Here is a 27613-nt window from a genome sequence, read left to right as displayed (position 1 = left end):
CTCCTTCTAGGAGCACCCAGCCTCCTCCTAGAAGCATGGGGGATGTGGAAGACCCCATCAGAGACCCTCCTGCTGTGGGTACAGTGCCCTCAAATGGGAATAACAGGACTTGGCAGGGAAATGTGCAGCTTTTAACAGGCTCCTCAGGGTCTGATGGTGAGGAAGGGCTGGGCCAGGAGGACAAGGGGATGCTGTGCTGGGGAGGAACAAGCCTGGGCAGGGCCTGCTGGAGGATGCTGTTGGTGGGGGTGCTCCAAACACATGAAGGAAGAGGTGTTTGTGCTGTCAACTAGTCCCTGCCCCCTGTACTACAAGAGGCAAAGACTGGTCCTGGGCAGCTGGCACTGGAACAGAACTGGTGTCCTGGGCATGGGTGGCTCTCACTTGGCCCTCATGGTGACAACCCAAGGTGATATTTGCATTCCTGGCCACAAGGGCAGGTTACTCACCAACTCAAGTTAATGGCTAACCCTGGGGCAGCTTCTGCAGAAGGTGGAAGTTCAGCTGTGCATGGGCTGTGAGGAGCCCTTGTGGGGGTGGGAACCTGCCCACCCCCTCTGCACTGCACACCAGAACAGTGTGGGGAGATACCAGCATGAATGGGGGCCACTGCAGAGCGCCTGGTGCCAGGAGCTCCACACTGACATCTTGTTCCCTGGAGAACATGTGCTCCTGGCTGCTGAGCTGTTGTTTAGCACTTCAGGTAAGTGGGGACCACAGTGAGTGGCCAGAGAGCGATGGGGAGAGGGCTGGGATGGATCCCCACGGGTGGAAGGGCAGAGGCTGCCTCCTGCCAGGCGAAGGGTGTGTGGGGCTCTGATCAGGGTGTGCTGGGAGGGGAGCAGGCAGGATGATTGGACACTGGTGGGCAATGCCTAGGGGATGTCCATGACCAGCTCCTCTTTTACCCCTGCAGCACCTGGCTGTGCAGGCCTCTTTGCTCTGCATCTTCCACCTCTTCCTGCTGCCCACCCTGCCTGAGGAGCCGCCCCATGTGCAGGCCACCAGTGAGCTCCTGGCACGCAGCTTCTTTGCCTGTGGCATCTCCACGGTGCTGCAGACCACCCTAGGGAGCCGGTGAGGAAGGGGGATGAAGGGGAGATGCAGCTGTCACCAGAAGGAGGGTGATGCCATGGCAGGGCATGTGTCTGCTCCCTCCTAGGCTGGGGGAGGCTGGGCTTTGCTGGAGGTGGGAAGGCACAAGGACAACCCCTTGCCCTGCATCTCTGGATGGCTGTTCCCTCCCTGCTGTCATTGCATCTTCCTCTCACTTGTCTCTCTAGCAAAACTACTTGTGCTTTCTCCTTGCTACCTTGCTCCAGCATCACATGGAGATCCTCCAGGTCATCCAGAGCCTGCGCTGCCCTCACTCATGTGCTTTGGCAAAGCCCCTGACCTGTGCACACCTAATGTGCTGGTGCTTTGGGTGTGCTAGGGCACATTTGGGACACTGGGTGCCCTCCTGCCGCCTTGAGTTTCCCACCTCCTCCACTTTCCATCCCTCACTCCTCAAGCAGCCCTGTCCCTGCTTTCTTCCCTAATGTGCCCTTGTTGCCCCCTTCCCCAGGCTGCCACTGGTTCAAATTCCATCCTTCGAGTACCTGGTCCCTGCCATGGTGCTGAGCTCCCACCTGTCCCTCGGTACCAGCACAGACAGAAATGGTGAGCACAGCCATGGAGCCTGCATTTCACAGAGCCTGGGCCATGCTGGTGCCAGGGGAACAGGAATGAGCAGGTGCCCAGCACACGGGATAGGGATGAGGGGTAGCATGGGATCCTGCCTGCTGGCCCCTCTAGTGATGGTGTGCAGCGCCCTGCTCACCCCTGAGTGCACCTACAATGCATCTGGTCACCTCCCCAGAGCTGGGGTTTATGGGGATGCTGGCACACTGGCCCTTCTCCAGCCAGCAGCCTCTGCCCTGTGTGCTCTTGGACCCAGCTCCAGGAGCCCAGTGTATACACGAACCACATCCCTCCAAAATTCCCCTCCAGGCACGGCTGTGGCCAGCACCTGCCCTGCACCACACTGCACCGCTGCAGGGAGCCGGGCTGCCTTGCTGCAAGAGGTGGGTGCTCCTGTGCTGGGCTGGGGCTCCCCATCCTCCTGCTCCACCAACACCCCAGTTGCTACCTGGGTCCCTACACCCCCCAGCCTCTCTTCCAGCCCTCCTGGGGATTGCCATGAGTATGGGAGACACAAGGGGGTGCACAAAGGCTATGGGCATTGTGGTGCATGTGTTCTCCCTGGCTTGGGGTGAGCAGGGGAACAAGTGACGCTACTGAGGCAGTGGCTGGGTTGTGGTTGAGGGAAGGTGTTGGGCTACTTGCTGTGTATCCTGCCCCATGGGTCCTGTCCTTTTCTCCTGCAGGTCTCTGGAGCCGTGCTGGTCTCTGGGCTGGTTCAGCTGCTGCTGGGAGTGTTGGGTGTGTGCGGGTGGGCAGCGCGGCGCTGCGGGCCCATGGTCCTGGCCCCCAGCCTCTCCATTATTGGGCTGTCTGCATACAAGGAGGCCGCTTTCTTCTGCTCCACTAACTGGGGGGTAGCACTGCTGTACGTGAGCCTGGGGGCCATGCTGGTGTGCAGATCCCAGGGCTTTACTTAGTTATGGGGAGAGGAATGAGAGGCATGCCTGCTGTGCATGGCATGCCTATGGAGCCCCATTTCTGTGATGCTGTGTGGTGACCTGTGCTCCCTCTTCTAGGCTCATGCTCCTTGCTGTCATCTTCTCCCAGCACCTGGGATCCTGCCGCTTGCCTTTCTGTGCCTGGCCTCAGGCTCGGGGTGGCCCCACGGAGCCATCCATCCCCACCCCACGCACGTTCTCGGTACTGTAGCTTGTCTGCTCCTGCTCCCTTCACTGTGCCCAGGCTTCTTTCTGAGCCTGGATCTTTGTTGTGGGGTTAGGGGGGACCTGGGTGCTGGGAGCAGAGGCAGGGGTGAGAAGTCCTGCTGTGGCTCCCAGAGCCTGAGTGCTGCTGGGGGAGTGTAGGGGACCTGTGCTCAAGTGTGTTGGAGCAGCAGAGCCTGGGCTGCTCCTGCAGGGGTAAGGGGAGTTGTGGCATGGCTCCTTGGGAAAGGTGACAGGACAATGACCTGTTGTTTGGGGCAGAGCAGTCAGGGGAGGAAGGTCCCCTGTTGAGATTCCCCTTGCTGCCTTGCAGGTACTGCTCCCATTTGCTGGTGTCTGCATTGTCTGTGCCATCCTCAGCCACCTCCATGTCCCATGGGAATCACTGGACCCAGCCACAGCACAGCTGTCCTGGGCCAACAGCACCTCCCATGCCCCTTGGCTTCGCATCCCCTACGCAGGTGGGGATCAGCAGAGCTAGGTGCAGCCATCCATCCTCAACCAGAGCCCCCATCACTCGTCCCCTCTCTTTCCGCTGCAGGTGAGTGGGGCTGGCCTTTGCTCACCACCCGGGCGCTGGCAGCGGGCATTGCCATGGCCATCAGTTGCAGCATGAACTCAGTGGGCTGCTATGTCCTGTGTGGGAAACTGCTGAGAGCCCCTCGGCTGCCCCCCCATGCCTGCAACCGAGGGCTCTGCATGGAGGGGCTGGGCAGCCTCCTAGCAGGGCTGCTGGGCACCCCAGGGGGCACGGCTGCTAGCATCGCCAACGCCTGCGCAGCTGGCCTCACGCAGGTACGCCCGGGTGGGGGAAGGAAGGTTGGCAACAGATGGGGAGGCAATGGAGCAGGGGGTGCAGGGGACCTGTAGTACCCAGGCTGTCACTGAGCCAGTGCTGGGAAAGGCAGGTCTGTATGGCACTATTGGGGGGACAGAATGGGGGGGGTGACAGTCCCCATCTTCACTTTCTCATCCTCCTTTCTACCAGGCTGGCTCTCGCCACTCAGTGCAAGTAAGTGCGCTGGCGTGCGTAGTGCTGGGCATGTCCCCGAGGCTGGCAGGGCTCTTCACCCACATCCCACTGGCAGTTCATGGTGGGTGCCCTGCCCTTCCCCTGCACTGCGGTGCCTGCAACCTGCCTGGCACTGCCTGACTCTTGTCCCTTCCAGGGGGGGTGCTGTGCATCACCTATGCTGTGGCCGTGGGCACGGGGATCTCCTACTTCCAGTACGCGGACATCGACTCAGGGAGGAACATCTTCATTGTCGGCTTCACCATGTTCATGGCTCTGCTGGTGCCGCGGTGGCTCAGCACAGCTCCGGCTCACCTGGCCACAGGTAGTAGGGACATTCCCCAGGCAAGGCAAACCATCAGGCCCCATGGCATGGTGACCACGCATCTCTGATGTCCTGGGAGGTTGAGGCAGCTCACAGCAGCAGGCAGCTCTCTCTGCAAGCCCCGGATCTGCTGTGGCGGCTCCTGTGCCTTCTCCGTTGTTGGGCTGGGACATCCTGGATGATTCTGGCACTGTCCCTGCAGGTTGGGTGCCCCTGGACCTCCTCTTCCTCTCCCTGCTCATGGTGCCTGTCTTCTTAACTGGCTTCTTGTCATTTTTCATGGAGAACACAGTCTCAGGTGAGGGGCTGCTCCAGGTGCTCTTTGTGACCCCATGTTCTGAGGGCTGGATCTGGCCATGGGCCTGTCCCTGAGACACTGGCTTTACCTCCCCGCAGCTCTGCTGGGGGTCCTGAGACTGGTGTGAGGCAGGAGGGTGCAGGTGAAGAAAAGTACTCCCATCTCACTGCCCACCACCCTGCCTACAGGAACCCTGGAGGAACGAGGGCTGTTCTCTGAGCTGGTGCCATGGAAAGCTGGGGCAGGTGATGGCCACTCCCATGGAGGGAGGGGTGCAAGCAGCCAGATGTATGGACTCCCCACCAGGCTGAGGCAGATGCTGCCATCCTCCTGCAAAGCCTTCCCCTGCTGCTTCCTCTGCCCAAGGAGTGAGGAAGAGAAGGAGGAGGAAGAAGAGGAGGAGGGCAGCCGTGCCCCTGAGGAGGGGACTGTTGCCCCAGGGGAAGGGACACACCTGCTCCCCAAACTGGGCTCAGGGGAGCCACAGCCATCTGGGAGGCTGACTGAGATGGAGATGCCCTCATGGCACACTGTGGCCTGACCCCACGGCACAGTAATACCTCAAGGGGGCCTAGGGCTGTGCCCTCAAAGCAGCTCGGAGCTGCTTTTGCTCCTTGTTTCTGAAGCTCCCATGGACTGGAAGGATCTGTGCTTCCACACTCCCAGCATGAACCTCGTTTCCCTGCTTGGGAGTAAGCTATAAAAACCTTCAACCAACTTTGCTCTTTCTGGGGTTTTCCTTTCCAACCAGGATTTGCGAAGGAGCTGCTAGCCTACCGTCCCCTGGTGCCCTGAGGACTGTGACTGCCAAGGGCATAGCCACCTGAAGCCACTGTAGCTGGGGATGTGGGTGCCCCTATAGCCCACCATCATACTGTGGATGCAGCTGGGGCCCAGTGTTGTGCCCAGCCTCAAAAGGCTGATGCTCAGGGTTCTGCTCACCTGCTGGCACCATGTCCAGGAAGGGCTGGCTCTCCCCCTCCCCATGGCCATATCCTGACTGTGTCCATGCCTACTTCAGGGGTGGGGTGATCCCAGGACTGTTCACTGCTCAGCTTCCCCCCCAGGTATTGCTACTGCTGTTAAACAATTCAGCAGCAGCTTTCTCTGGGGAATACAAACAAACAAACATCGTCTTTGACCGCTGTGCTTAAGGTCAGTGCCTGGGCTAGTTTCCCGCTACCGCCTGGTTATGCTGTCTGCAGCAGAGTCTGCACCAGCCCTGCTCACTGCTCCAGCATTTACAGCAGATCAGAGTCCGCAGGCAGGGCTGGGTACTCCCAGTGTTGCCTCCACCGGACTGAACTGGCTGCCGGCGCCTGAAGTCCAAGTGGGTCCCGCATCCCAAATACTTCTGCACGCTAATCTGGCCATGCAACCCAATCTGTCCTGCACACTGTCTGGGTCTTGCACGCCGAAGTCCCTGCCTGCTCCCCCTCCCCTGGCACCCCCTCCGGATGCACTCCCCCCGGCCCCGCCCCGGGGGCGGCTGCAGCCTGCACGGCGGGGAGAGCAGTGAGTGAGTGGGGAGTGCGAACAGGGTGCAAGTGGGGCTCAGGGGCGTGTGAGAGGGGTAAGTTTATGCGTGCAGGGTGGATGGCCTCAGTGCATGGGGCACAGGTGAGGGATCACAGTCAGCACGTTGGTGCTGGGGGCTGGGAGGGGTCATTACCCAGGGCAAGGATGGGGCTGCACTCGGTTTGGAGGAGGCTGGGAGCTGTGCAGTGCCCATGGCCTCTGCCAGGCTGACACTGCCCTGCTCTGTGGTGTTTTGTGAGCCCATGCCCAGGCATGGGGGACACAGGAACCTGCAGCCCCAGCTATGCAAGGCTTGCTGGGGTGCATCAACTGGGTCCCAGCACAAGCCTGAGAGAGCAGCACTTGCAGCTGCCTGCCCTGTGCCGTGCCTGTGCAGGCAACCTGTGGCTTGCTGAGGCAAGAGGATAAACCCAGGGGCAAGGGACAGGAACCACTACCTGCTGCTGCCTTTTCAGGCTGTACCGTGCCTGCAACCTGAGGGCTGTCCCCACCTGGGCACTTGTACCAGGACATTCCATAAGAAGAGCAAGCACAAAACAACGTCTTAAGGCATTTCAGTCCTAATTGCTTTGCACAGTGTCTTGGCAATGACACTTCCTGTGACAACAGAGGGTGCCAGACTGGGCACTCCGTCCTTGTCAGCAGGTAAGGGAGCAGGAGCAGCTGCTTCCTGGGCCCTGAGGAAGCGAGAGCCGAGGCCGCTTTCCTGCAGTGGTGACCCATGGCGTGCGGTGCTGTGCATCCCGGCATGCCCGGGCCCCTTGCACGCCGCGGAAGTGAGCAGCATGCTGGGAGCCGTAGTCTGGCCTTCACCTCCGGCCGGCATCGCTCACCTCCGCACAGCCTCTGGCCTGCCTGCTCCTCTTGTCCTCGGGTAACTCCACGACTTCGCAGAGCCCCAGCCCTGCAGGGACACCAGGTCCCCGAGTGTTTTGGCAGGCCTGTCATGGGGAGGAGCGGGAAGCAGCATGGGCTGCTGCTGACACTCTGCTGGTTTCAGTGCAGGGAGGGGACAGTGTGTGGCTCGCAGGGACTGGTTATCCATGCAGGAGGGGGCTGCAGTATCCTGCTGTCCATTCTGATGCAAGCAGGGCAGCTTAAATGTTAATTTGTATGTGGAGGTCTTGCCATATTAATGGCAGCAAGCCTGAGATAACACTGGAGAGGCAGCAGCTACATTGCTGTGTGTCTGCTGGTGCATTTGGCATCCTTATTGTGGGCTGGGGTAGGAACAGCCCTGCACAGAACTCCCCAAAATGCCCACCTCAGCAGAGCTGCATGCATGCGTGGGGGTTTGTGTGACCAGAACTGCCTGAGCATCCTCACCTCTGAGCTACAGGATGGGGCTGGCATCATGGCAGGGCACGCAGGGACCAAGGGTCACTGTAAGGCCACCACAGGGACTGGGGTCTTCCTGAGTGGGGTGTAAGGCCGAGACCTGATTGCTCTCTTGCAGATGGAGGGCTCTGAAGAGCTGGAGAGCAGCCTCCTGACACAGCCCTGGGCTTCTGTTTGCTTTGACGAGTCTGCTTTTCTTGCCAAAGCATGCTTCAGGGATACTGGCTACGTCCTGCTGATCTCTGACCTCAGCAGTGTCTGGTATGAGAGTGCAGACGCTGAGGCTGTGGGACAAAGGTCCAAGGTGAGCATCTGGAAGGTCTAGGGACCTGCTTTTCTCCTCACAGCAGCTGATGTCCCAGCATAAACTGCTTGCTGAAACAGTGGATGTTCTATCTGACAGGGCTGGGGTGCAAACACCTGGCCTGGGAAGTCCCTGTCTGGCTGAGCACAAGCTCTGTCACCCTGGTTGGAGACTGGGCCAGGCTATTTAGCACAGCCAGAGCAACCAGGTGTTCACTGTGGCTGCAGGCTGAGGCTGGCATGCTCATTTCGCTTGGGGGCTGGATGTGCAGCTGGTTTTCCCAGGACCAGTGTACTAAGGAGGGGTTTGAAACAGTGCTGCCTTGCCACCAGTGATGGAGAGAGTCCTGTTCTCATTCATAGCAAGGAACAGACTCCCATGGGGTATCCTGTCAACATGGCCCCCAAAACACATGGTCCATAACTCATCCTGTCACCCAAGCCCCTGTGTCCAGGCCCCAACATGCCAACCCTGTCTGCCATGTCCACCTGTCACAGAGTGGCTGTGCTGAGCAGCTGGTGGCAGGCGGGGGACATGCAGTGGCAATCATCATCCAGCTCAGGCAGGTTAGCTGAGCTGTGGCAGCTCTCAGACAGCTTGTAACACTTGTGGTGGCATGTGGGGCAGATGGGCTAGTGGAGACCATTGCACCCTGCCTACCACCTGGACCCCCCATGGGCTGGCAGGACAGGGGATCCTTCCTAGCATGTCTAGCCTGGGAGAACCCTAGGGAAAGTTGTGTCATGGGACTGGAAGTCAAGGTCTAGGTGTGGCTTTTTGCAGCACTCAGACACACAGAAGTAGTTTGGCTTTTTCTGTGCTGCAGTTTCTGCTGCTTTTTCCCACTGCTGAGCTCCCTGGGGCATTGCTGTACCCCTAGCCTTGTCTTTCCCTAGGAGCTGAACAAGCGGCTGACCGTCCACGTATCCTCCTTCCTGCACCGCTTGCGCAACTTGATGTGCCCCTTGCTGACAGGGCAGCCGGATGCTGCCACCTCCTTCTCCTGCCACCGTGCTGCCAGCGGGCTCAGCCTGCATGTGAAGAGCGAGCTCTCGGGACTGCCATTCTACTGGGACTTCCACTGCTGCCTTGCTCCTGTGGAGATGGTGAGCAAAGCTGCGGGGAGTTTGGGGCGGGAGATGGCCAAAATTAAGGACTGTCTTCTCATTGTTTGGAGGCTTTGGGGTGGTCTTGTGTTGTGCTGGTGGCTGTAGGGTGTCTGGCTCTGCCTGCTGCCCCTCACAAGGTTCACTATCCCTATTTCTTCCCATTAAGGCTTTGGCACCCTGGTTTGAGCCTTGCAGTGAGGCAGGGACCGCCCAGCACCACTGCTACCAGGGCGGCAGGGAGACATCCAGTTTGGGATAATGCCCTGCCAGCACCCGCATAGCAGAATGGTGCTGTTCTTCTTTGGTGCATGCTGTGAAGCGGGGCACAGAGCAGCAGGTACCCCCAGAGAACCTGTGGGTGACCTGCCACAATGGAGGGAACTAAAGCGGGGTCTCCCAGCTTTTAAGGGATTGCTTTTATGGTGGGGCTGCCTAACATTTTGGTTTTCGAGAAACAGTCCCTGTCACAAACTCAGCACCCAGCGGCAGCACCTCCACCAGACCCGCTGCAGCCGAGGTGGGCTCTGCAGGGCCGGGGCTGCCCGGGCCGGTCCCCCTATCCCTGGCACCCCGGGACCCTGCGGCCTGGCGCGCACAAGAGGGCGCCCGGCACCCGCTAACGGCGGCGGCGGCGGCTCCAGCCCCGACCCTGCGGCTCCGCTGCCGGCGGGCGGCAGCGAGAGGCATCACCCTAAAGCCACGACACAGCCCTCCTTCTGGGGGGCACGTCCCTTTGCCCCCGAATGGCTGTGCTTGGGCATCACAGGGAGGAGAGCTGGGCTCCCCAGCTGCTATGGGGATGTCTGTCCCTCCTTGCAAGGTTGAATTGGGGAAGAAATAAACTTGGGGTCCTGGCTTGGCTCACTCTAGTGACTTCTTGTCCCTCCCTGAGCAAGAAGCAGAGAGGCTGAGCTGAGAAGTTGCAAAGCCCAAGCTCTCCCTTTGCTTGGAAACGTGCTATCTGCAAGGCACCCACAAGGTGGGGAGCAGTTGGGGTGTTGAGCATGGCTGGTGTGGATGTGGGAATGGGGAACAGCTCTACCCTGCTAAGCGCTCTCTGCTCAGCAGCCAGCCAGGGGCTAGATACAGGCACGGAGCCCACCTGGCAAAGTTTTGCTTGCCCTGTCCCAGCTCTGCACTGGATGGTGCCCTTGAGCACTTGGTTAGCTGATGATTGTCACCTCTGTGGCTTGTGCCTGTGGGTGAGCAGAGCACAGAACCCACCGTGGGCTTGCCGCGGGAGCAAGAAGGCTTCATGAGTGATGCTGGGTTTGCTGCCCTCTCACCCATGGGCTCAGCCTGGTCACAAAGACAAGGGGTGTGCCGGGGTGGGAGCATCCCAAATGGCCTCCCAGGGGCTGCGGGAGGTGGTTGGCAGGAGGCTGCTACCTGCCCTTGGTGGGCCAGGGCAGCCCAGCCTGGCTCTGGGGCAGGAGACATGCCCAGGACTCTGCATGGGGCTTGTGCAGCTGTGAGCTAAGGATGGGCTGCAATGGGGCCCTGCAGCCTGCACGAGTCCTGCACACAGGGAGCCCTGCTGCTTTTAGTCTCTTTTCCCTGGGAAAGTGTCTCCCTTTCCCCAGGCTTCAGTTTGGCACCTCAGGTCCTTCTGTTGTTTCACCCATTTGTGGCTGTTCCCTGTGTAGGAACATGCCTTGGATTGTGCAGAGCCATGGAGAAGGTCTGGGTGGCATGTTGCAGGCTCTTGGCCTCCTGCTGCACCCCAAATGGTGGGTGGAACATTGCCCACCCCTCCACCATGTCCCCCTCTGGCTCTCCTACCCAAACTCTCCCCTACTGTGGCCCCTAGATGTGAAAAGATGGGGCTGGAATGGAAGAACATGTCCCACGGCATCCTGCCTCCCTTCTCCCAGCTCATGTCTTTTGACCACTTTTCACTGGATTTGCATGAGATGTGGGGTACCTAGGGGAGCCCTTTGTGACCTGGGGTGCAGCTCTTGCTGGCAGCCCTGTTTTGGCTGTTCCATGGACAGCTACATGCATCCCTGGACCTTCCCTAGAGCATCCCTCCTCCCTCCTAGGTGTCCCGTCACCTCGTGCGACCCCTGATTCGGATGAGCCTGGCGCTGCAGTACCAGGTGCAAGAGCTGACCTCCCTGCTGCTCCAGAAGGATGCTGAGATCGAAGACTACAGGGAGAGTGGGGCTTCCCTCAGCAGAGGTGAGGAGGGATGCCCAGAGCCAAGAGAGGAGCAAGCAGAGAATGAGTTTCCTCTGTAGCGTGGGGCTGGCACGCTCTGCTCCCTCTGGCTATTACCCAGCCAGGCTTGTGTTTCATGTTCAGCCATGCCAGCAGCAAGACGGTAGGCAGAAGGCTGGGGAGCAGCCCCTGGGGAGAGATGGGGAGGAATGGTTCTTGACCGGTAGCTGGAGGAGTTGGGGAGTTGCCAAGGGGCTATCCGCTTTGCTGAGAGCACCTGGCTGCTCCCCAGGAGCTGGCAGGGATGCCAGTGAGGGCTGGTCCTGGAGTGGTGTCAGGCTCCCTTCCTGCCCGCGGCTGCTCACCGAGCAGTTGGAGAGCAACCAGGGGCTCCTGACTCTCCCTGCCACGGGAAGTGCAGCCGCGCACGTGGAAACCCTCCAGTGGCCAGCCCACCTTGCCATCAGGGGGCACGGCTGGGACGAAGCCCCCTTAGGCAGGACATGAGTCAGGATCAGCCTGGAGGAGCCACCCAGGGGGTGGTTGTCCTCTGTTCATGAAGGCTGGCTGTTTTTTAGGTTGTCCCTTGCCTGCTGCCAGAGGTGATACTTGCCCTTCCATGGGAACCTTGCCCTCCCACCCCAGGGATGTGGGGTCCGATGGGAGCCAACCTTGGATTTGCAGTATCATAATCAGGAAGATGATGTGGTCCAGACCCTGTCCCACGGCAGATACCCCACTGCAGGAGCCTGGATCTGCCCTGCAGCTGCACTAGAACTGTGCGAGCTGCATGCTCTCCTCTCTCCTGCTGTGTGCCAGCTCTGCAGGGCTCAGAACAGCCAGGACAACCCGGTTTGGGTCCCGGGACTGATGCTGGTGGGCCCGTGGCCTCTCTTGTCCCTTGCATGGGCAGGAAGCTGGGAGGAAGCTTTGCAGCAGCTCTGCTAAGCAAAGATGGCCAGGAGCTGCTCCAGACAACATCTTAGCAATGATGGGGAAAAATTAGTGCTTTGAAGGAGGAAGCAGAGAAGAATGAGTGATGGCAGGGGTTTGTCCCTGTCTTGCAAGAGGAGGACATAGGCTGGCTCACCCCTCCAGAAAAGCAACTGGAGACAAGCAGTCCCCTGTCCCATGGCTGTGCCGTGCTCAGACCCAGGGAGCTTTTTCAAGCTGGGAATGGTGCTGACCATGTCCTACTACTGCTCCCTGCTCCTCTGTGTGAGAGGGTGCTGGGACAAGTGTGGATGGGCTCTGAGCTCTGCTCCCAGGCTGCTGTGTGCATCAACAGGCTCAACCTTATTTCCTCACTTCCCTGCAGTCCTTGCACCTTCTGCTAACTGGATAAGGTGCCCCTAACCCAGGTGGCCTGCTGACCTCTCCTGCGGGCTCTGGGATGAGTATGCTGGAGCAGTTCCCCTGCAGTCCCCTCACCCCATGGGCAGGGGAAGGGGAAGCTGGGGTGGGAAGTCTGGCCTGATCTGCCCAGGCTGACCCTGATCTCCCTTGCAGACCGTCTGCAGACAAAACCCTTCCAGGAGGAGATGTTTCAGCAGAACTTCATGGCTGAGGTAAGGAGTGCTGCAAGTCCTCCCTTTTTTGGTACAGGGGTGGTAGGAAGCTGGAACTAGCAGCCCCAATGTGAGCTGTGCCTGGCTGGATAGGGATGGCTGGACTTGCCTGGAGAGGGGTAATTAATGCCCACTGGCTCTCCCGCAGCCCTCCTTGTGTCCTTGCACCTGCTCTGCAGGGTGAGCAGAGTGGGGGGCACACCTGGTATGGCTGCACCAGGACATTTGCACTGTGTTTTGTCACCCTCTCATCACTGCTGGCAGATGCCAGGGATGGGAGCTGGGCTGGCTGCTCTGTGGGAGATGCCATCACTGGGGCATCCTCACCTGCCTCCTGTGCTTGCCACGGGCCTGACACACTGATGCTGATGGCAGGCAGGGAGCAGGTGAATGAGAAGCCATCTGCTCTGTTTCATTCATCTGCTGCCTTTAGGGTTGGTTTTGCACTGGTATATTGCAGGGACAAGTGCCTTTCACCCTATTATCTGGGCTGTGCCCACCGATCTCCCTTTGGCAGGCTTGGCTCTGAAATCAGATACATGCTTTGGAGAAACCGAGGCGGGAAGGAGAAAGTCTTTCCTCTGATACTTTTTCATTACTGGAAATAATCACAGAAGCGCTAAAATGATTCAAACCAATGTGGCAAGATCAGAAACTATTGATGCCTATTGAGGCAAAAAAACTCAGCATGTGTCTGAGTGTTCCTGTGCTCATTGTGAAGGTGCAGGAGTCGGGGGGCAGTGGTGTCTGCTGGGGACCAGAGTGTCAGCCAGGGTGTCCATGGTGTCACATGGGCTTTGAGAGGACATCGCTTTGTGAGACACAGGCTGATGTTCTTGCATGACCAGTAATAAACCATCTGCAGAGTTTCTAAAAATTAGAGATGATCTGTCTTTTATGAGAGAAGCATTGCATCCAGCACAGGCAACTTTTGTTTCCCGACAGTTTTGATGGATAGAGATGAATTCACTGCTGGACTGCATCTTGGAGGTTTCCTAGGGACCAATGATCACGACCAGATTACATTCACCCTGGGCAAAGAAAGGACATTCCTAACCAGTAATTTATATCCTTCATGCTTTGAAAGGGCTAATTTCCCAAAGCAGGGGGAAAATTATGAGTGAAATCAACTTGAAGGAAACATTTAGATAGAAAAATGTGAATGAAAATGGTCAGCTCTTTCAGAAGAATTTCAGAAGCCACAAAAAGCCACAATTCCACAATCAAGAAAGAGAGCAGCGCTGGCCGAGAGCCTGTTCTGCTTCAGCAGCAAAGTGAAGGCAGCAATTAGAAATAAAAGAGCAGTTTATAACAAATGGGAGAGAGGGAGTAGATAGCAATCAATATAAATTTGAAATTATGAAGTGTAGAAAATGGATAACAGAAGCTAAAGACATCAGGGAAAAATCATGGAGGAGGACAGAAGGAAAGGCTTTTATTTAGTGCAGTAGGAGAAAACCCCAAGCTCCTAGCAAAGGGATAAGCTTATTAGTAGGCAGAGGTGGTAAAATGATTGATACTGGAGCAGACATGGCAGAAGCTGTTGGTAAATATTTTGGTACTGTCGCTGGAAGGATGCAGACGGATGTACCAGGATTGGGGGATGATAGTGTGTCTTTGTCCAAGGGATGGCTGAACATCATCTTCTAAAGATGAATGTCAGGCTTGAAACTCAGTGTTCTCTGAGAGCTGGTAGGGTGTGGGACATGTGGGAAGATGCTTGATGTGCAGCATGGGCAGGTGGGGACCAACTCCCTGCACAACACCACGCAAAAGGAGCTGGTGGGGAGCTCATCTGGCAGCGACTTAAAAGATGGGAGGGCAGCTGGTGCTGTGTGTCCGGAGAAGGGCCCAGGAGCAGTGTTTTGGAGCCAGAGCACTAGACGGGAAATGGGAGGGTTTGGGTGATGCTCCCCCTCTGCATCCCCTGGCAGCCAGGGATGCAGCTGTGTGTTCAGCCTGCCTGAGGGGGTCTGTTCTCTCTGCATTCATCCCGTTGCTTTATAAACCTGCTGATGATTCTTTTGGCCTGTGTACCATCCTGCAACAATAAGCTGTGAGATGCAAGCAGCTGCTGCCTTTGGTTTGAACGTGGCATCCCGTTGTTCCTCCCGATGCTTCCTAGGTCTTGTGTTAGTGAGGAACACCAAACATGGCTTTGCAACTCTTCACCACCGAATCCGGCTGTTCGCCCTAGTCTCCTCTCTTTTCCTGCAGCAGAAAGGTGGGCTGGATTATCTCATTGTCTCTGGGCAGGTATTTTGGAGCCCTCAGGTAACTTTGTACTCCATCTGCCATCTCCAAAAAGCAGCAGCATGAGGGACTGAGGTCCCTCAGGAGCATGCTGCAGGGATCTGGGAATGCTGGGACCGACTCTTCTGTCTAGATTTTCAAAAAGATACCGGACAATCGTGTAGAGTCGCAGGAATGAATTGAGGACTGGGGAGAGAGGCCAGCATTGAGAGGCTTGGAAGGGGAGAGCTCCGTCTAACTTATCAGGGAGAAAATTGAGATGCGCCTTGATTACAGTGCATGAGGGTCTTTACAAGGAGAAAATGCTGGTTAGTGAAGGCCTCTCTTTAATCTCGTGGAGAGCAGCAGAACACAAGCCAGGGAGCAGAAGCTGGAGCCAGGCAATTTGAAGCTAGGACAGAGGCACTTGGGTTTGCTCCTGTGGGCAATTAGTGATTGGGGTGTGTTCCCAAGGGCAGTGGTTGATTCTCCATCTCTTGATGTCTTCAAAAGTGGGCTGGGAGCCCTCCTGGAAGAAAACCAAGTCTCTGGGCTCAGTCTAGGGATGTGAGTGGTTGAATGTCAGTAGGCAGGAGGTCAAGAGGAGAGGTCTGAGGGTCCTTCCAGCCTCTCCTTCTGGGAAATGGGGCTTCAGGTTGTGGATGTTTGATAGCTGGTAGGAAAGGGGCTATGATGGTGTGGCACGGGGCTGATGTGATGTGTGAAAACACTTAATAGCTTCGCTCACATCCCAAAACTTTGCCATATTCCCCACTGAGAGGGAAGAACCTGACAGTCCCCCAGGGCAAATCTGCACAGGGATGCTCTCTCCTTGGCTTAAAAGTGTCCTTTCCCTGGGCTTGCATGCACTCAGCTATCCATGGCGTTCTAACTAATTGTGGGGAGTTTTCCAGCAAAGCCCTGGGAATATTTATACATCTAGGAAACAACGCTTTCACACACATGGTTTTTGGCAAGGGTTCACTGCTGAGCAGCTGCCTGGGCTTAAGCAGAGCTGGAGGGAGAGCAGCATCCATGCATGAGCCGAGGCAAAGCCGGCACCTTTCATTGGCAGTCCCCAGGGTTTGTGCCATGAAGGGAAAGAGCAGGCAGACAGAGTACTCAGCACCCCGGGGCTACCCTGACACCCTTCCCAGCAGCCTAGCACCTAGTGGGTTGGGGTTATTTCATCCCTGGGTGTCTCTGTGAGTTACAGAGATGACCCTGCAGGGCAGTGTGGGGTGCCCACTCATGGGTTTTGAGAGCTTTGCCCCATCCTGGATACAGTTGGCATTTCGTGATACAGCTTCTGCCAGAGCCCATCGTCCTCCTCCCCAAGGAGAGCAGAGGCAGGGGCACCATGCAGAACCATGCCCCTTGCCTTGAGGGGAGGGCAGGGACAGGTATGCCAGGGACAAACTAACCGATAGCATCAGTACAAATATAGCCCCACGCCCCAGGATGCTTCGCCCTGCATATTTTTATCTGCTGCGGCTGACGTGCGGGGGCGGCTGCTCCGCACCTCCGCAAGCCCAGCGCGGGACCTCGGCAAACAGGACGCAGAGGGTTCACGGCTCGACCCGGGGGCCCAGCGAGGAGGAGGAGGATGTGCCATCAAAACAAGCAACGCCAGAGAGGAAGATAAACAAACAGGCGGCTTCCAGCACAGCCCTGGCTGAGGGTGAGCAGGAGCCTTGGGGCTGGGGCTGGTGGTGATGCCGGTGGCAGTGCCGGCTGACGTCAGGGGGCCTGGGGGTCAGTGTCCCTCTTATTGTTCCCTACCAGGACTGGGACGGGGGCCAGGCACCCATCCCCCTCCTGTGAGGGGACGTGGGCCAGCGGGGCAGGTGGAGGGCGGTTAAGGTGCCTACTGGAGCCACTGACCATTGCCACCCAGGGGTCCAGCCTGGCACCTGCCTGCAAACTGCCTGCCAACAGTGCCCTGCCTCTTCTTTTTAACAGGCAGTAAAAATAAGCCCCAGGGAGTGGAGCTGCCACAGTCTGGCCAAGGGCAAAGGCAGCAGTGGGCCATGCGTTTTGCGGGGTGGGGATGACATCCTTCAAACCTGTGCCAGCCCAGGGCTACGGGGTGGAAGTGGCCCTTTTGCTCCCTCCAAAGGGAAGTGTTTTTAATTAGCACAAGGTAGCTGTGGCTTTGCAGCTGTGATGAGACCAGAGCAGGGCTTGTGACATGGGTGCCATGAGGGCTGCTCACACATGGTGCATGGCCCAGGGGAGAAGATGGCACAGGCTCTTGGCTAGGCTGGGCTCCCTGGGTGTGTGACCAGAGGAAGAGCCAGTGGCCATGGCACTGTCACTAGCAAGGCTGAACGGTGCAAAAGTTGCAAGGTCCCTGACAGGCTGGGCTTGGGACAGAGGTGGTGGCATGAGGCTGACTTTCGGGGATATTTGAATGAGTGGAGCAAGCCCACATCTGCAGCCAAGCATTCATGCTGTGCTCATACAGCATGACCCATAGGTGCTTGGGTCTTGATTGATGCTGGTAGTAGGTCCCTGCTTTGTTAATGAACAAGCCTTGATCACCCCATTCATTGCTGCCCTGGAAACCCAGTGTGCTGTGGCAGTGCTGAGGTGAGTGGGACACACACTGGCCAGCACACACCTGCACCCAAGGACCTTCACACTGCCGCAATCAGGAGCAGAGAGCCGCTTGTGCTCAGCATGTGTGTGCAAGAGCACGAGTGTGTGCAGAAGAGCAGGACTGTTCATGCCTGCACTGATGGGTACAAGGTGCAGAGTGCCACATCTGATGGCTGAAAGTGCCAGGGTCCAATGCTTTGTGCCCACCATGGGGCATTTGGGGAGGAGCATGGGTGCTCATCACTTTGTGGAGTCTGACACTGCATGGGCACCGGCCCCCCGCAGTGATTGCCATGGAGGCGCGTGGCAGGCGGCACTATTTATTTATTTGCTGAGGCTTGATCAGGTGAAGGTGGCCCAGCCAAGATGCACTTTCTGGGCTGCCACTGGCAGCCACAGGCCGTTTGCACAAGCAGTGAGTCAGTGGAGCTGCATGCTGCTAAAACCAGACTTGGCATGGGCACCTCAGGGCAGCAGCCGGCCCAAAATAGTGCTCAGACCACGGGCAAGGAGCAAACCCCCAGCAGCCAGGCTGTGACTGGGCTGACAATGATTACTCCAGCTCTTGCATCTGCCAGGGATGGGGATGTGCAGCAGCAGCAGCTGCTGTCCTGGAACCCCCACAGGAATACTGCTGTTGGGGATGTGAGGTGGTTCACAGCATGACCCCCTGTGCTGCAGCTGTGCCTGGCCACAGCTGTGGTGCCTGGGCCAGGTACAGGCAGCTGCCTGCTTGGTCCCAGCTCTTCAACCCAAAATCACCTGGTGGCTTGTCTGGGGATGGAGGGATAGGCAAATGTTATCACAGCCAGCCTCTCTGGGGCACCACACAGCCTTTGGTTCTGCAGTGGCAAGTGGTCTGACATGTGCAGAAAGCCCTCCTTTGCAGTCCACATCTTCCTCATCCTCTCCATGCCATACCATGCTGTGCCGTGCCATGCTGTGCTGGATGCCACTGCAAGCAGGCAGAGGGGTGTCACAGGCTGTCTGACAGAAGGGGCCAGACCCTACTCCTGTGGGAGGGGCCCCAGCCTGTGTATGGGCACCGGCCATGCGGTGCTGCTGAGGAGCAGTTCAGCTCGGGAGATGATTGATCTTGTGTCAGCAAACGGTGGTTTGAGCCAGTGCCAGGCCTCAGCTTAAATGGCAGCATTGAAGGGGGAGAGCCCCTTCCCCCTCCGGAAAGCGGACCGGCAATTCCCCCACCACCGCTCCCGGCCCCGCTCCCACATTTTGGGCATCACTGGCCCTCTGGCCGCAGGCAGCTGCCTAGGCCCCGGAGAGCCTGGAGAGGGGCAGTGGGGAGCATGTAAGCATCTGGGGTCCCAGCCTCGCTGGGGCTGTGTTTGAGTCAGAACGGAGCAAAGCAGGGATGCAGGGACAGCTGGCGAGGGAAAGGTGCGGGGCACGGTCTGCCCCTCAGTGCTGTGCCCTGCAGCTGCCTGTCCCAGCCCTTCGAGTCAGGATGTGGCAGCGGCTCCTGCAGGCAGAGGACCTTTCGGGGAGGAGAACAAGGTAGACTTTGAGGAGGCTCTAAAGGCACTGCACTGTGTCAGCAAGGGACATGGTGGCTTCTCTGTCCCCATCTGATGGATGATGGCATTGCCATCCCTGCCAGCTCTGCTGGCCATGGGCAGGGCAGAGGAACCTGCACCCCCTGCGCTGCCTTGCCCATCTCCCTGTACTCCTGCTCTGCCCAAAACAGGCTGCCAGGTTTATTCACCATGTCCCTGCATGTCCTGAGCCCTTACCCACATCCCCCCATACCCTTCAGCTCTACCCCTTCCACTGTGCTTTTTTCAGTGTCTCTGAGAGCTGCTCTCTCCCTATTCCTCAGGCCAATGCCCAGCTGTGCCAGCCCATGCAGAGGTGTTACGAAACAGCTGGACACATCTGGACAGGCAGCAGCATCCCAGGGGGCACAGCCATCAGATTCCTGAGGCTGCCTGCTCCCGCTCTGCTTGGATTTTCATGGCCTCTGTGTCTGAGTAAGGAAACAGGGCCATTCATGTATTTCTCTCTCTATTTATACCTCTCCCTTTCCGTATTTAGTGTGCGCGCAGGCAGAGGGTGCAGTGAACGCTGGGGCTACTGATGTTCTTGGCTCCAGCACCAGCTGGAATTTTGTCCTGGAATGTATCCTGAACCACTCTGAAAACACGAATAAATCTCTGTGTGTTGTGTGTGTGTGTGTATACACAAATATATAGACAATGTATAGACACAGAGCCATATAGGGCGTTTGTGAGCTTTGCTATTTAAAGGAAGGTGTAGTTAAAGGGCTCTCGGTAAGGCAAACACCTCTGGATCAAAGGGATGCAGGGTGCTCTGCTAGTGGCCAGGTACCTTGGGAGAGAGGTGGCCATTGCTTTGTCTTCTCCAGGGAGCTGAAGTCACTCTGTTGGTGACATACACAAGGTAGCACAGCCAGCCAGCCCCAAGCAGTGCTCTGATCTCCTGGTGGCTGCATTTCATGGAGCTGTCTGCTCTCTGGGCACCAGTTTCCCAGTGAGAGTCCCAGAGAGTCAGCTCTTGTGCTGCGGACACAGGCTGCAGAGCCTGGTGTGCAGCCGGGTGGAACAGGGCAAGGACATCAGCTCCTCTGTGGCATGAGGTGGTCCAGAGCTTCTGGAGGGCCAGAGGTTGCCTCCTGAACATCAGCCGGTGCTCTTGGCTGCTGAGAAAAGATGACAGTGTAGAAACGGAGAAAACAGATGTTGGGTAGCAGGTCCGAAGTTGGTGCTGGTCTGAGAATCTCCTTGAGATGGGGGAGCACCTGGTGCTCCTGGCTCTCTGGGAAAGATGATGAAAAGGGCAAAAGAGAAATCTGATCCCAGATCCTAAACAGGATGCTTGGCCATGCCAGGAGGGCAGCTCCTCAGGAGGCACTGTCAGCTGCCTTGCTGGGGATGCTGAATGAGAGCCCAGTGGGAGTACTGCTGGGTCTCTCAGCACCCTTTGGCTGGGGAGTGGGTGCCTTATTTAGCCCAGTTCAGGGTCACTCCAGCTTTTTGCCTTCTGGGTGCTGAAAAATCTGATAATTTGGGCTGAAAATGCCCACATTTGGTCTCTGGCCAAAAGCGATGTGTTTGTGGGTGGGGGAAATTGGAGCAAATTCCTGCTGTGAGTCCTGCACGTGTGCGCGGGCGTGTGGATAGGGGAAATACAGTTTTCCTTTTGAAAAAAAAAAAAAAAGCCCCGCTTATTTTTATACAGAACTCCAGAAGGGCTGAAGGTGGAAACTTGGCCTGTCAGCAGCTGTCGCAGGGGAGCAAGTCCCTGCCTGAGTTTGGGGGGAAACCACAGCTGGGTGTTAATGGGACTGTTAATGAATTAATGTTGGCTGCTGGGGGCCGGGGAGGGAGCCCGACTCAGCGGGATGTGTGTGCGCAGAGCTCTGCCCGGCACACAGGCTCCAGCTCCCGGCATGGCTGCAGAAAGCCCCAGCCCTGTGAGCCATGTGCTTGGGGAGGTGTGAGTCTCCCCTTCCAGTCATGTCTTGCCCTCTGGGTTGTGGAAACGCTTGGTTATGTGTCCCTGTTTTGGGGGAGAGGGTCCCAAACCATGGAGCATATGTGCAGCCACTGTGGGTGTGTTATCTTTTTACTGTGGGCATCTGCTGCCTGAGCTCGTGGTATTGCTTAATGCTGGGTCTCCTCGGCTGCTGAAACCGAATCTTTAAAGAAATTTAAAGAAAACAGCAGGGAAGTGAAATCTGCCCAGGTTTATTTATGGGTTGGAGAGCTTGTGCTGCTCAGTCAGTGCAACATCTGCAGTAGCACTGGTCTTGGCATGGCACTGCCCATCTGTAGCCCTTTTTGGGGTTATTTCTCTTGCTGTCTCCCCCAGGATGTGAAGGAGCACCCATGTGAATGTGTTGAGCACAGCCATACCCCGTGCTGTGGGCTCAGCAGTACATTTGCACAGCTGTCACACCTGGCTTGCTGGGGACAGCTTTGGAGAAGGAGGAGGTCATGCTCACCCAACGCCAGCATGGTAGGGGTGCAGTGGGACTGAGGAATAGCACCATAACCTGGTTTGACTAGAAATGAGAGGGAAAATGCAGAGAGGATCTGGGAAAGAGAGAGCAAATACTTCTCCATGGACCTCTGCTGCTGTGTTTGGCTTCAGGCTCTCTTAGTGAGATCTCAGCCACAGAGAAGCCTATGGCATCTCCTGGGTTTTCACCCTCTGGAACCAGACAGCTGTTGAACCAAGAGGAAGGAGTGACCATCCTTGAGGGAAGGATGACCATGCTGAGGAAGGGATGGCAGTGTTAAAGAAGGGATGTCCATGCTGAGGAATGAAAGATCACACCAAGTAAGGGATGGCCATGCTGGGGAAGAAAAGACCATGCTGAAGTAGGGATGACCATGCCCAGCATGGGACTGTGGATGGACAGGTTCCCCAAAAGAAGATGCTGCTATGGATGGAGACAGAGCCTCCTCCTCTGTTAGGAGAAGGGCTGGAAGAGCCTGAGCTCTCAGGAGCTCTGCTTGCTTCCCAAGGATGCTGTGCTTGCAGCCGGGCTACAGATACTCTGCCAGCTCTGGTGCTGGGTGTCTGTAGGTAGGTGCAGGCAGACCCTCAACCCAGTAAGGAAACCCCCCTGTGCTGGCAGACCCAGTACCTTTCCCAGGGCCCTGTGCTGGCTCTTTGGGAACAAGCTCCAAGTGTGTAGCCAGTGTCTGCTGCCCAGTGCTGAACCTGGCTGGTGGGTCTGAAGACCTGGAGAGGGCAGTACATGCGCTTCTGGCACAGGTGGGCTCTATACAACCAGCCCCCCATGCTGGAGAAGGTCCTTCATAGGATCCCAGACTCCAGCTTGGAGGGGCTCTGAGGCTCCTCTGTGCCCAGCTGCCAGCTCTTTGGGGCCAGCTGTGGCTCCATTTGGCCTAGAACCCTTCCCAACCCCATCCCAGACAGACGGATATCCCAAAACCCACTGGTCCCAGGAGGCCCCACTCTGGGTCCCTCTGGCTGAATGAGGTGGTGTGCGTGTGTCCAGACTGTCCCCTCCTGTGACTGTACAGTACACACGGCTAAATATATGTCTGTGCAGATACAGGAACTCAGAGGGGCTGAGTGATGCTCCCTTTCTATACCTCTTTTCATGGGGAGAGCTAATGAGATTCATGTCATTAAAGGGCTGATGTTTTGTGGGATGGGAGCCTTTTAAACGGGATGTGTCCTGGCTTAGTCATGGCAAATATTTACCAAAAAAAAAGAAAACAAAAAAGAAAAAAAAGGAACATAACGTATAAAATTAGAGTTCTGAAAATAGTATTTAGAGCAAGTGAGAGAGAGGAACCTAAAACAGAAAATACAGCCCAGTCTGTTCAGGAGTCGGGAAAAAGAGAGACCGAGGGGAAAAAAAAAAAAAAGCCAGAGATAAAACGAGAGAAACCTCGGCAGTAAAAACAGCATCTTGGTAAATAGACTATTAAAAAATTCTGACCTGCTTTATGGCTTTCTTGGCTGCCATTCAGCTGTGCTGCCCCGACCGGCATGGAGGGAAGGTAGCAGGAGCTGGAGTCTGTGTGGATGCTCGGAGCCCCGGGACGCGGCTCCCCCCCCGCCAAGCAGCCGCACGGGGCGTTAAATTTAGCCACATAATGATGGCCCTGAGGAGGCAGCCTTTTGTAGCCACACTGTAATTACTGCCTCGCTTATAAATTTTATTTTTCTTATTATATTTCCTCCTCCAGTGGGGAAGGGGTGGGGGGGTCTCCCACACCCCCATCAAACCCACAGCTCCCCGGGGAGCAGGGGGTACTGCTGCGGGGATGGAGCAGGTCCATGGGATGGAAGAGAAGGTGGGAATGGCTGCCTGAGCCCTGTGCCACCCTCTACCTCTCCCCTGCCCCAAAACAGCACTCAGCCCTGCATTTGGAGATTGGGAGAGGCATTGAGCTAACCCTATGGTCTTCAAAGCCCAAAGCATGGGTGTTTTGGCCCCCTTGAGCCTTAGCATCACCCTCTCAGGGTGCTTGGGAGATGGGCTTGTGCAGGCAGGACCAGGGAGTTTCCGGCAGGTCTGCAAGCCCATGGCACAGCCAGGCTGGGGAGGCAGCCGGGACCCTCACTAGATGCAACAACTGTCTGTCTGTACCCACTTGATGGGTCACCAGCTCCAGCCCTGCTCATCGCAGAGGTGGGAAAGGCAAAAAGGGCGAGAGGATGGCTCCTCTCCGAGTTGGTGCAAGTGGGGGACAGCTTCAAGCCAGGCAAGAACGTGCCAGAAAAGGTCTTGTTCCCCTCTTGTTTTCCCAAAACAAAGGAAGTAACCTTGCATTGCTGGAAGTCGCGTGCTCGGGCTGTGCTGGCTTGTTATCATCCGATAACCCGGCGACCCAGGAGCTGCCCTGCTCCTCACCCGTCGAACCCACACTACGGGATGCGAACAGCTTCCGCATGAGCTGCCCTTTGCACAGATCCGTTTTCCGCTCCCCAAGCTGGGAGGGGACAGTGACGGGGGCTACAGTGGTGGCCCTGGCCGGCCCCAAGCTCACGGTGTGCTGTGCACCATGTGCTGGGAGGGCAACCTGCTCATGCAGGTGATGGTGGATGGTGAGGGCAGAAGAAATGCAGAGGTGTCAGGTGCCTTGTTGTGGCCTGACTGCTGCCATTCTGTGCAGGGCATGGAAGGAGATTTGGGGCTCTGCTGTATCTCATTTTGCCCCATGCAACTTCCCTGAGAGCACCGTGGCAAGGCTCTGCTGTGGAGCAGGGTGGACAGTGTATTGGGCTGAGGTCCCTTGGTGCACGTGGTGATGCCTTCAGGGAAGGGACCCTTGCAAACTGCTGAGAAAGGCTGTGCAGCACCGTGGCTGCCTGCTTTCCATTCCAGCTCTGTCCCTTCTCCTAGACTCATGCCTTGGGGAGGGAGCAGTGATGCTGAGGCACCATAGGGGCTTTGATGGGGCTGGTGGTCAGGATGATGTTCATCCATCACTGTGGGGAGGTGTTTGGGGAAGCGTCTCCTTGGTGGAGCTGTGCATGGGGGACATGTGGGACCACAGCAGTCCCACCCAGCTGTGCCGAGGGGAGCCAGCTCATCCCAAAGCAGCCCCTTTCTCCTGCCCTGGACTATAAGGGCTCTGTTCAGCGCTGTGATGACCTGAGGCAACCTCCATCCCTCGGTTGAGTGCTGATTTCAGGGCAGGTGGAACAATACTCAATCAACTCCTTTAAAGCCTCCCGACCTGCAGCCCCACGGACGTGCTGGTCTCCGTCCCTCTCTCATCTCCTGCGGGCACACCAGGGGCTAGCGCGCTGGCCGACTGCCTGGGCACAGGGCTGCCTTGGCTGCTGGCCAGGAGGCTCCTGGCCCACCTGAGTCCATGCCCTGACCCTCTACCCCACCGTGGGGTCTGTGGCTTGTGCTGGGTGCCAGGGATTCAGCATCGAGGTTGTCATGGGAGTCCTCAGGGACAGTGGCCACCACCTCACCAGAGGTGGCTTGGGAGCCCAGGTGTAGAGAGCGCTGGGGACCGGGAGACAAAGTGCCCTTTCAGCCCAGGCCCTGGAAAGCTGTGTGTGTCTGTGTGAGGAGGTTGAAGCCCTCAGCCCCAGGGAGAGGAGAGAGCGCGGGCTGGCTCCATCCCCACCAGGAGCCGGGAGCCAGCCCTGCACGTGTGCCTCTGCGTGTGCCTCTGTGTACTGGAGGCTTATGCATTTCCGTCTCGGTGTATTTATGTACGTCATGTGCGTGTCTTACTCATCGCTGTGTTTTTCTTTCCTTGTTCTTGGGTCTTTCCCCCACCTCCACCATAGATCTATAATTCTTTTGGCATTTTATTATTTCCTTTTTTTTTTTTTTTTTAAATTTCCAGTTTTGGAAGTTGTTGGCTGCTTAGGAAAATAAACTGTATTTTTAGTGCTTGCCTGCAATGCTGCTGATCCTGCCTGCCCCTGCTCATCGCTTACTCACTATTTGTTTAAGCTTTTATTTTCCCCTTCGCCCCGTGCTGGGCTGTGGGGGCAGCCAGCAGCACGCTGGAGCTGAGCAGCACTGCGGGAGCACAACAAAGTTGTCAATGAGCAAAAGGCAGCTCCAATCTGGCCTTTATTGAGGTCTGGACTTGTGTAGCACTGAAGCAGCCCTCCCTGTAATCAGCCAGCCACGAGAGCTGGCCAGCCTTGTAATAAAGCAGCTCTATATTTATTTGTTCTGTTTATACCCTGCTCTGTAATAAGTTGGAAGCCCTCCCCACTCCCCCATTTTCTTTGGGAATCTTCCCCAGGTCTCGGAAGGGATCTGCTATCCCACATGCAGTGGATGCTTGGGGCCCCGCATCCTGTGAGCACCTCTGACCACATCTGGGCCAGGTGCCTCTTGCTCCATGTGCCCCACATGCACCCTGTGCCCACCATCCCCATCCTCTCCCCAGCATCCCAGCCCTGTTCCCCCACCCAGAGAGCCCCTGCAGCTCTCCTGGTACTCCACATCCCCCCAGGGCCCCCTCTCCCCATCTCCGCCACCCCCAGTGCTGCCTCTGCTAGCCCCTCTCCTCCCCCTCTCTATTTCAACCTTGGGTCTTTTTAAAATATGTTCATTAAATGGAGTTCAGTGGCCCTTTTCCCGGCGAGGCTGGAACACTGACAGCCTGTTTGCCTGTGTGTCTGTAATTAAACTCAATCTCTGGGTGAATACAACAATGTGACTGCACAGAATAATTCCTGGAGATCCTGACGCCAAGGAGGAGTGTGGCCTGTGAGCAGCCCATTCACGCCTGGCTTTCTATAAATACTTTACTATGTGGCACTAAGAAAACTTCAAGCCCTTTTTTCACCGCGCCCCCCCCCCCCTTTTTTTTTTTTTTTTTATTAGTGCTACATAATATAGTAATTGTGTGACTAGAAGGTCCCCCCTGTGCCTGCCTGGGTTCATGGGCCTGGGTGTGACCTCAGGCTGCACCAACCGCGTGCAGGAGCCAGTCGCCGTGCCCAGGGACTGCTGTACCCAGGGACCACTGTGCCCAAGGACCACCATACCCAGGGACCACTGTGCCCAGGGACCACCATACCCAGGGACCACTGTGCTCAGGGACCACTGCACCAGCCTTACCGAGGGGATGCTGGTGGCCCAGGGCACACTCCGGCTCAGAGCTGGGAGGATGTGGTGGCATGCTATGCCAAACCAAAGGGCTTACACCCCTAAAATCCTTCCTGGTTGTGTCCCCGCAGGCAGCAGTGCTGTCCTGGAGGTGTGAGGAGATGCAGATGGATATCAGGGTAGAGAGAGAGAGGATGTATCTGGGCGAGCATCCCTAGATACCCCTAGCCTTCAGCATGGCTGCTCCTCAGGTACCAGCCTGGGAGCTCTCTGGCCCGGGGTCCTTAGGAAGCCCCAGAGCAGCTGCTCCTCATCCTGCCCAAGGACAGGGAGGAGCTGTGTGTCCCAAGTGCGGTCACATCCCACCTGCCATGCTTGTGCCTTCTTGTGGCCCTGCCTGCCCTTCCTTCCCCTAGAGTCCACTGCTGGCATGGTTGGAAGGATGCTCAGGCACCCCCAGCTCCCTGGGCAATCCTCCCTCCAGCTCTGTCAGTTCATCAACTGCCCCTTGCCCAGAGGGGCTAGAACCAGTCAGTACAATTTTCCCCAGCTGTGGGGTACGCCAGCCCCATGCATCCCCCTGCTCCCTACACAGCATCTCTCTGCTTGCTCACAGGGCACCACAGCCACACATGCCTGGCCCAGTGCAGGTGCCACAATTGCAGAGCCATCACCTCCCTGCCTGCCTGGCTCTTGTTCCTTGTTTCAGGACCTCAGGGTTGCAGAGAGAGCAGGGCTCCCATCCCACTGTCCTGGGCTGCTGGAGTGCTGGGACACAGAGCCTGGGGACATAGGCTAGAGATGGGCATGCCACCCCAGCCTTGTCAGCTGGGGCATGGCTGGCACAGTCCTGGCAGGGTTGACACAAGGATGTTGCTGTGTTTGCATGGCCAAGAGAAGTATTAGGTCTTTGCACTGTGTTAGTGTTTCTGAAAGCCACAACAGGTGTTGATATTCATGAACCCACTCAGCCTCATATATATTCATATTGTATCCCTTGACTGCATGGTCCCTGCCTTTTGATTTTCACCTGCTTGGCAGTGTAGTGCCCAGGATGGTGGCACCATGCAGAGCTGGAGGTGCCAACCTGCCACCAGCTGGAGCTGAGTATGTGGTGCTGGGAATGATGGCCCTGGGTGCTGGCAGAAGCTGAGCTTTGGGGTGCTTCTGCCATGGGGAGCTGGGGACTGCCTCTCCCTGGGTGCTGCCCCACTTTGTGG

General features: G+C 57.1%; 2 protein-coding genes across 6 annotated transcripts in view; both read left to right on the top strand.

The window, feature by feature from the left end:
* The first annotated feature begins 481 nt into the window (after window positions 1-481).
* On the top strand, window positions 482-5202 carry SLC23A3 (solute carrier family 23 member 3). Of its 2 annotated transcripts, XM_065841143.2 has the most exons (12): window positions 482-703; window positions 917-1077; window positions 1568-1662; window positions 1993-2066; window positions 2370-2551; window positions 2703-2826; window positions 3163-3310; window positions 3391-3644; window positions 3838-3943; window positions 4019-4186; window positions 4389-4484; window positions 4673-5202. In XM_065841143.2, exons 1-12 carry the CDS (start codon window positions 596-598, stop codon window positions 5023-5025), a joined length of 1869 nt encoding a protein of 622 aa, XP_065697215.1. In that variant the 5' UTR covers window positions 482-595; the 3' UTR covers window positions 5026-5202. The 2 variants fall into 2 exon arrangements, with proteins under 2 accessions (XP_065697215.1, XP_065697216.1); XM_065841144.2 differs by lacking the exons at window positions 1568-1662; window positions 1993-2066; window positions 2370-2551.
* A 664-nt stretch (window positions 5203-5866) lies between these two features.
* NHEJ1 (non-homologous end joining factor 1) overlaps window positions 5867-27613 on the top strand; it is a 44124-nt gene continuing 22377 nt past the window's right edge. Inside the window, exons 1-5 of one of the 4 annotated variants that reach the window (XM_065841176.2) lie at window positions 5867-6104; window positions 7480-7665; window positions 8562-8771; window positions 10817-10955; window positions 12444-12502. In XM_065841176.2, the coding sequence (XP_065697248.1) occupies window positions 6066-6104; window positions 7480-7665; window positions 8562-8771; window positions 10817-10955; window positions 12444-12502 (633 nt within the window). In that variant the 5' untranslated portion in view covers window positions 5867-6065. Of the gene's footprint in view, window positions 6105-6829; window positions 6898-7479; window positions 7666-8561; window positions 8772-10816; window positions 10956-12443; window positions 12503-27613 lie in introns of those variants that run through there. The other 3 variants (XM_065841180.2, XM_065841178.2, XM_065841177.2) reach the window with 3 other exon arrangements.

The sequence above is a fragment of the Patagioenas fasciata genome, chromosome 7, assembly GCF_037038585.1.
Source record: "Patagioenas fasciata isolate bPatFas1 chromosome 7, bPatFas1.hap1, whole genome shotgun sequence".
NCBI lineage: Eukaryota > Metazoa > Chordata > Aves > Columbiformes > Columbidae > Patagioenas > Patagioenas fasciata.
Note: the sequence above shows the minus strand (reverse complement) of the source record. Positions and strands in the feature narration are given on the sequence as shown.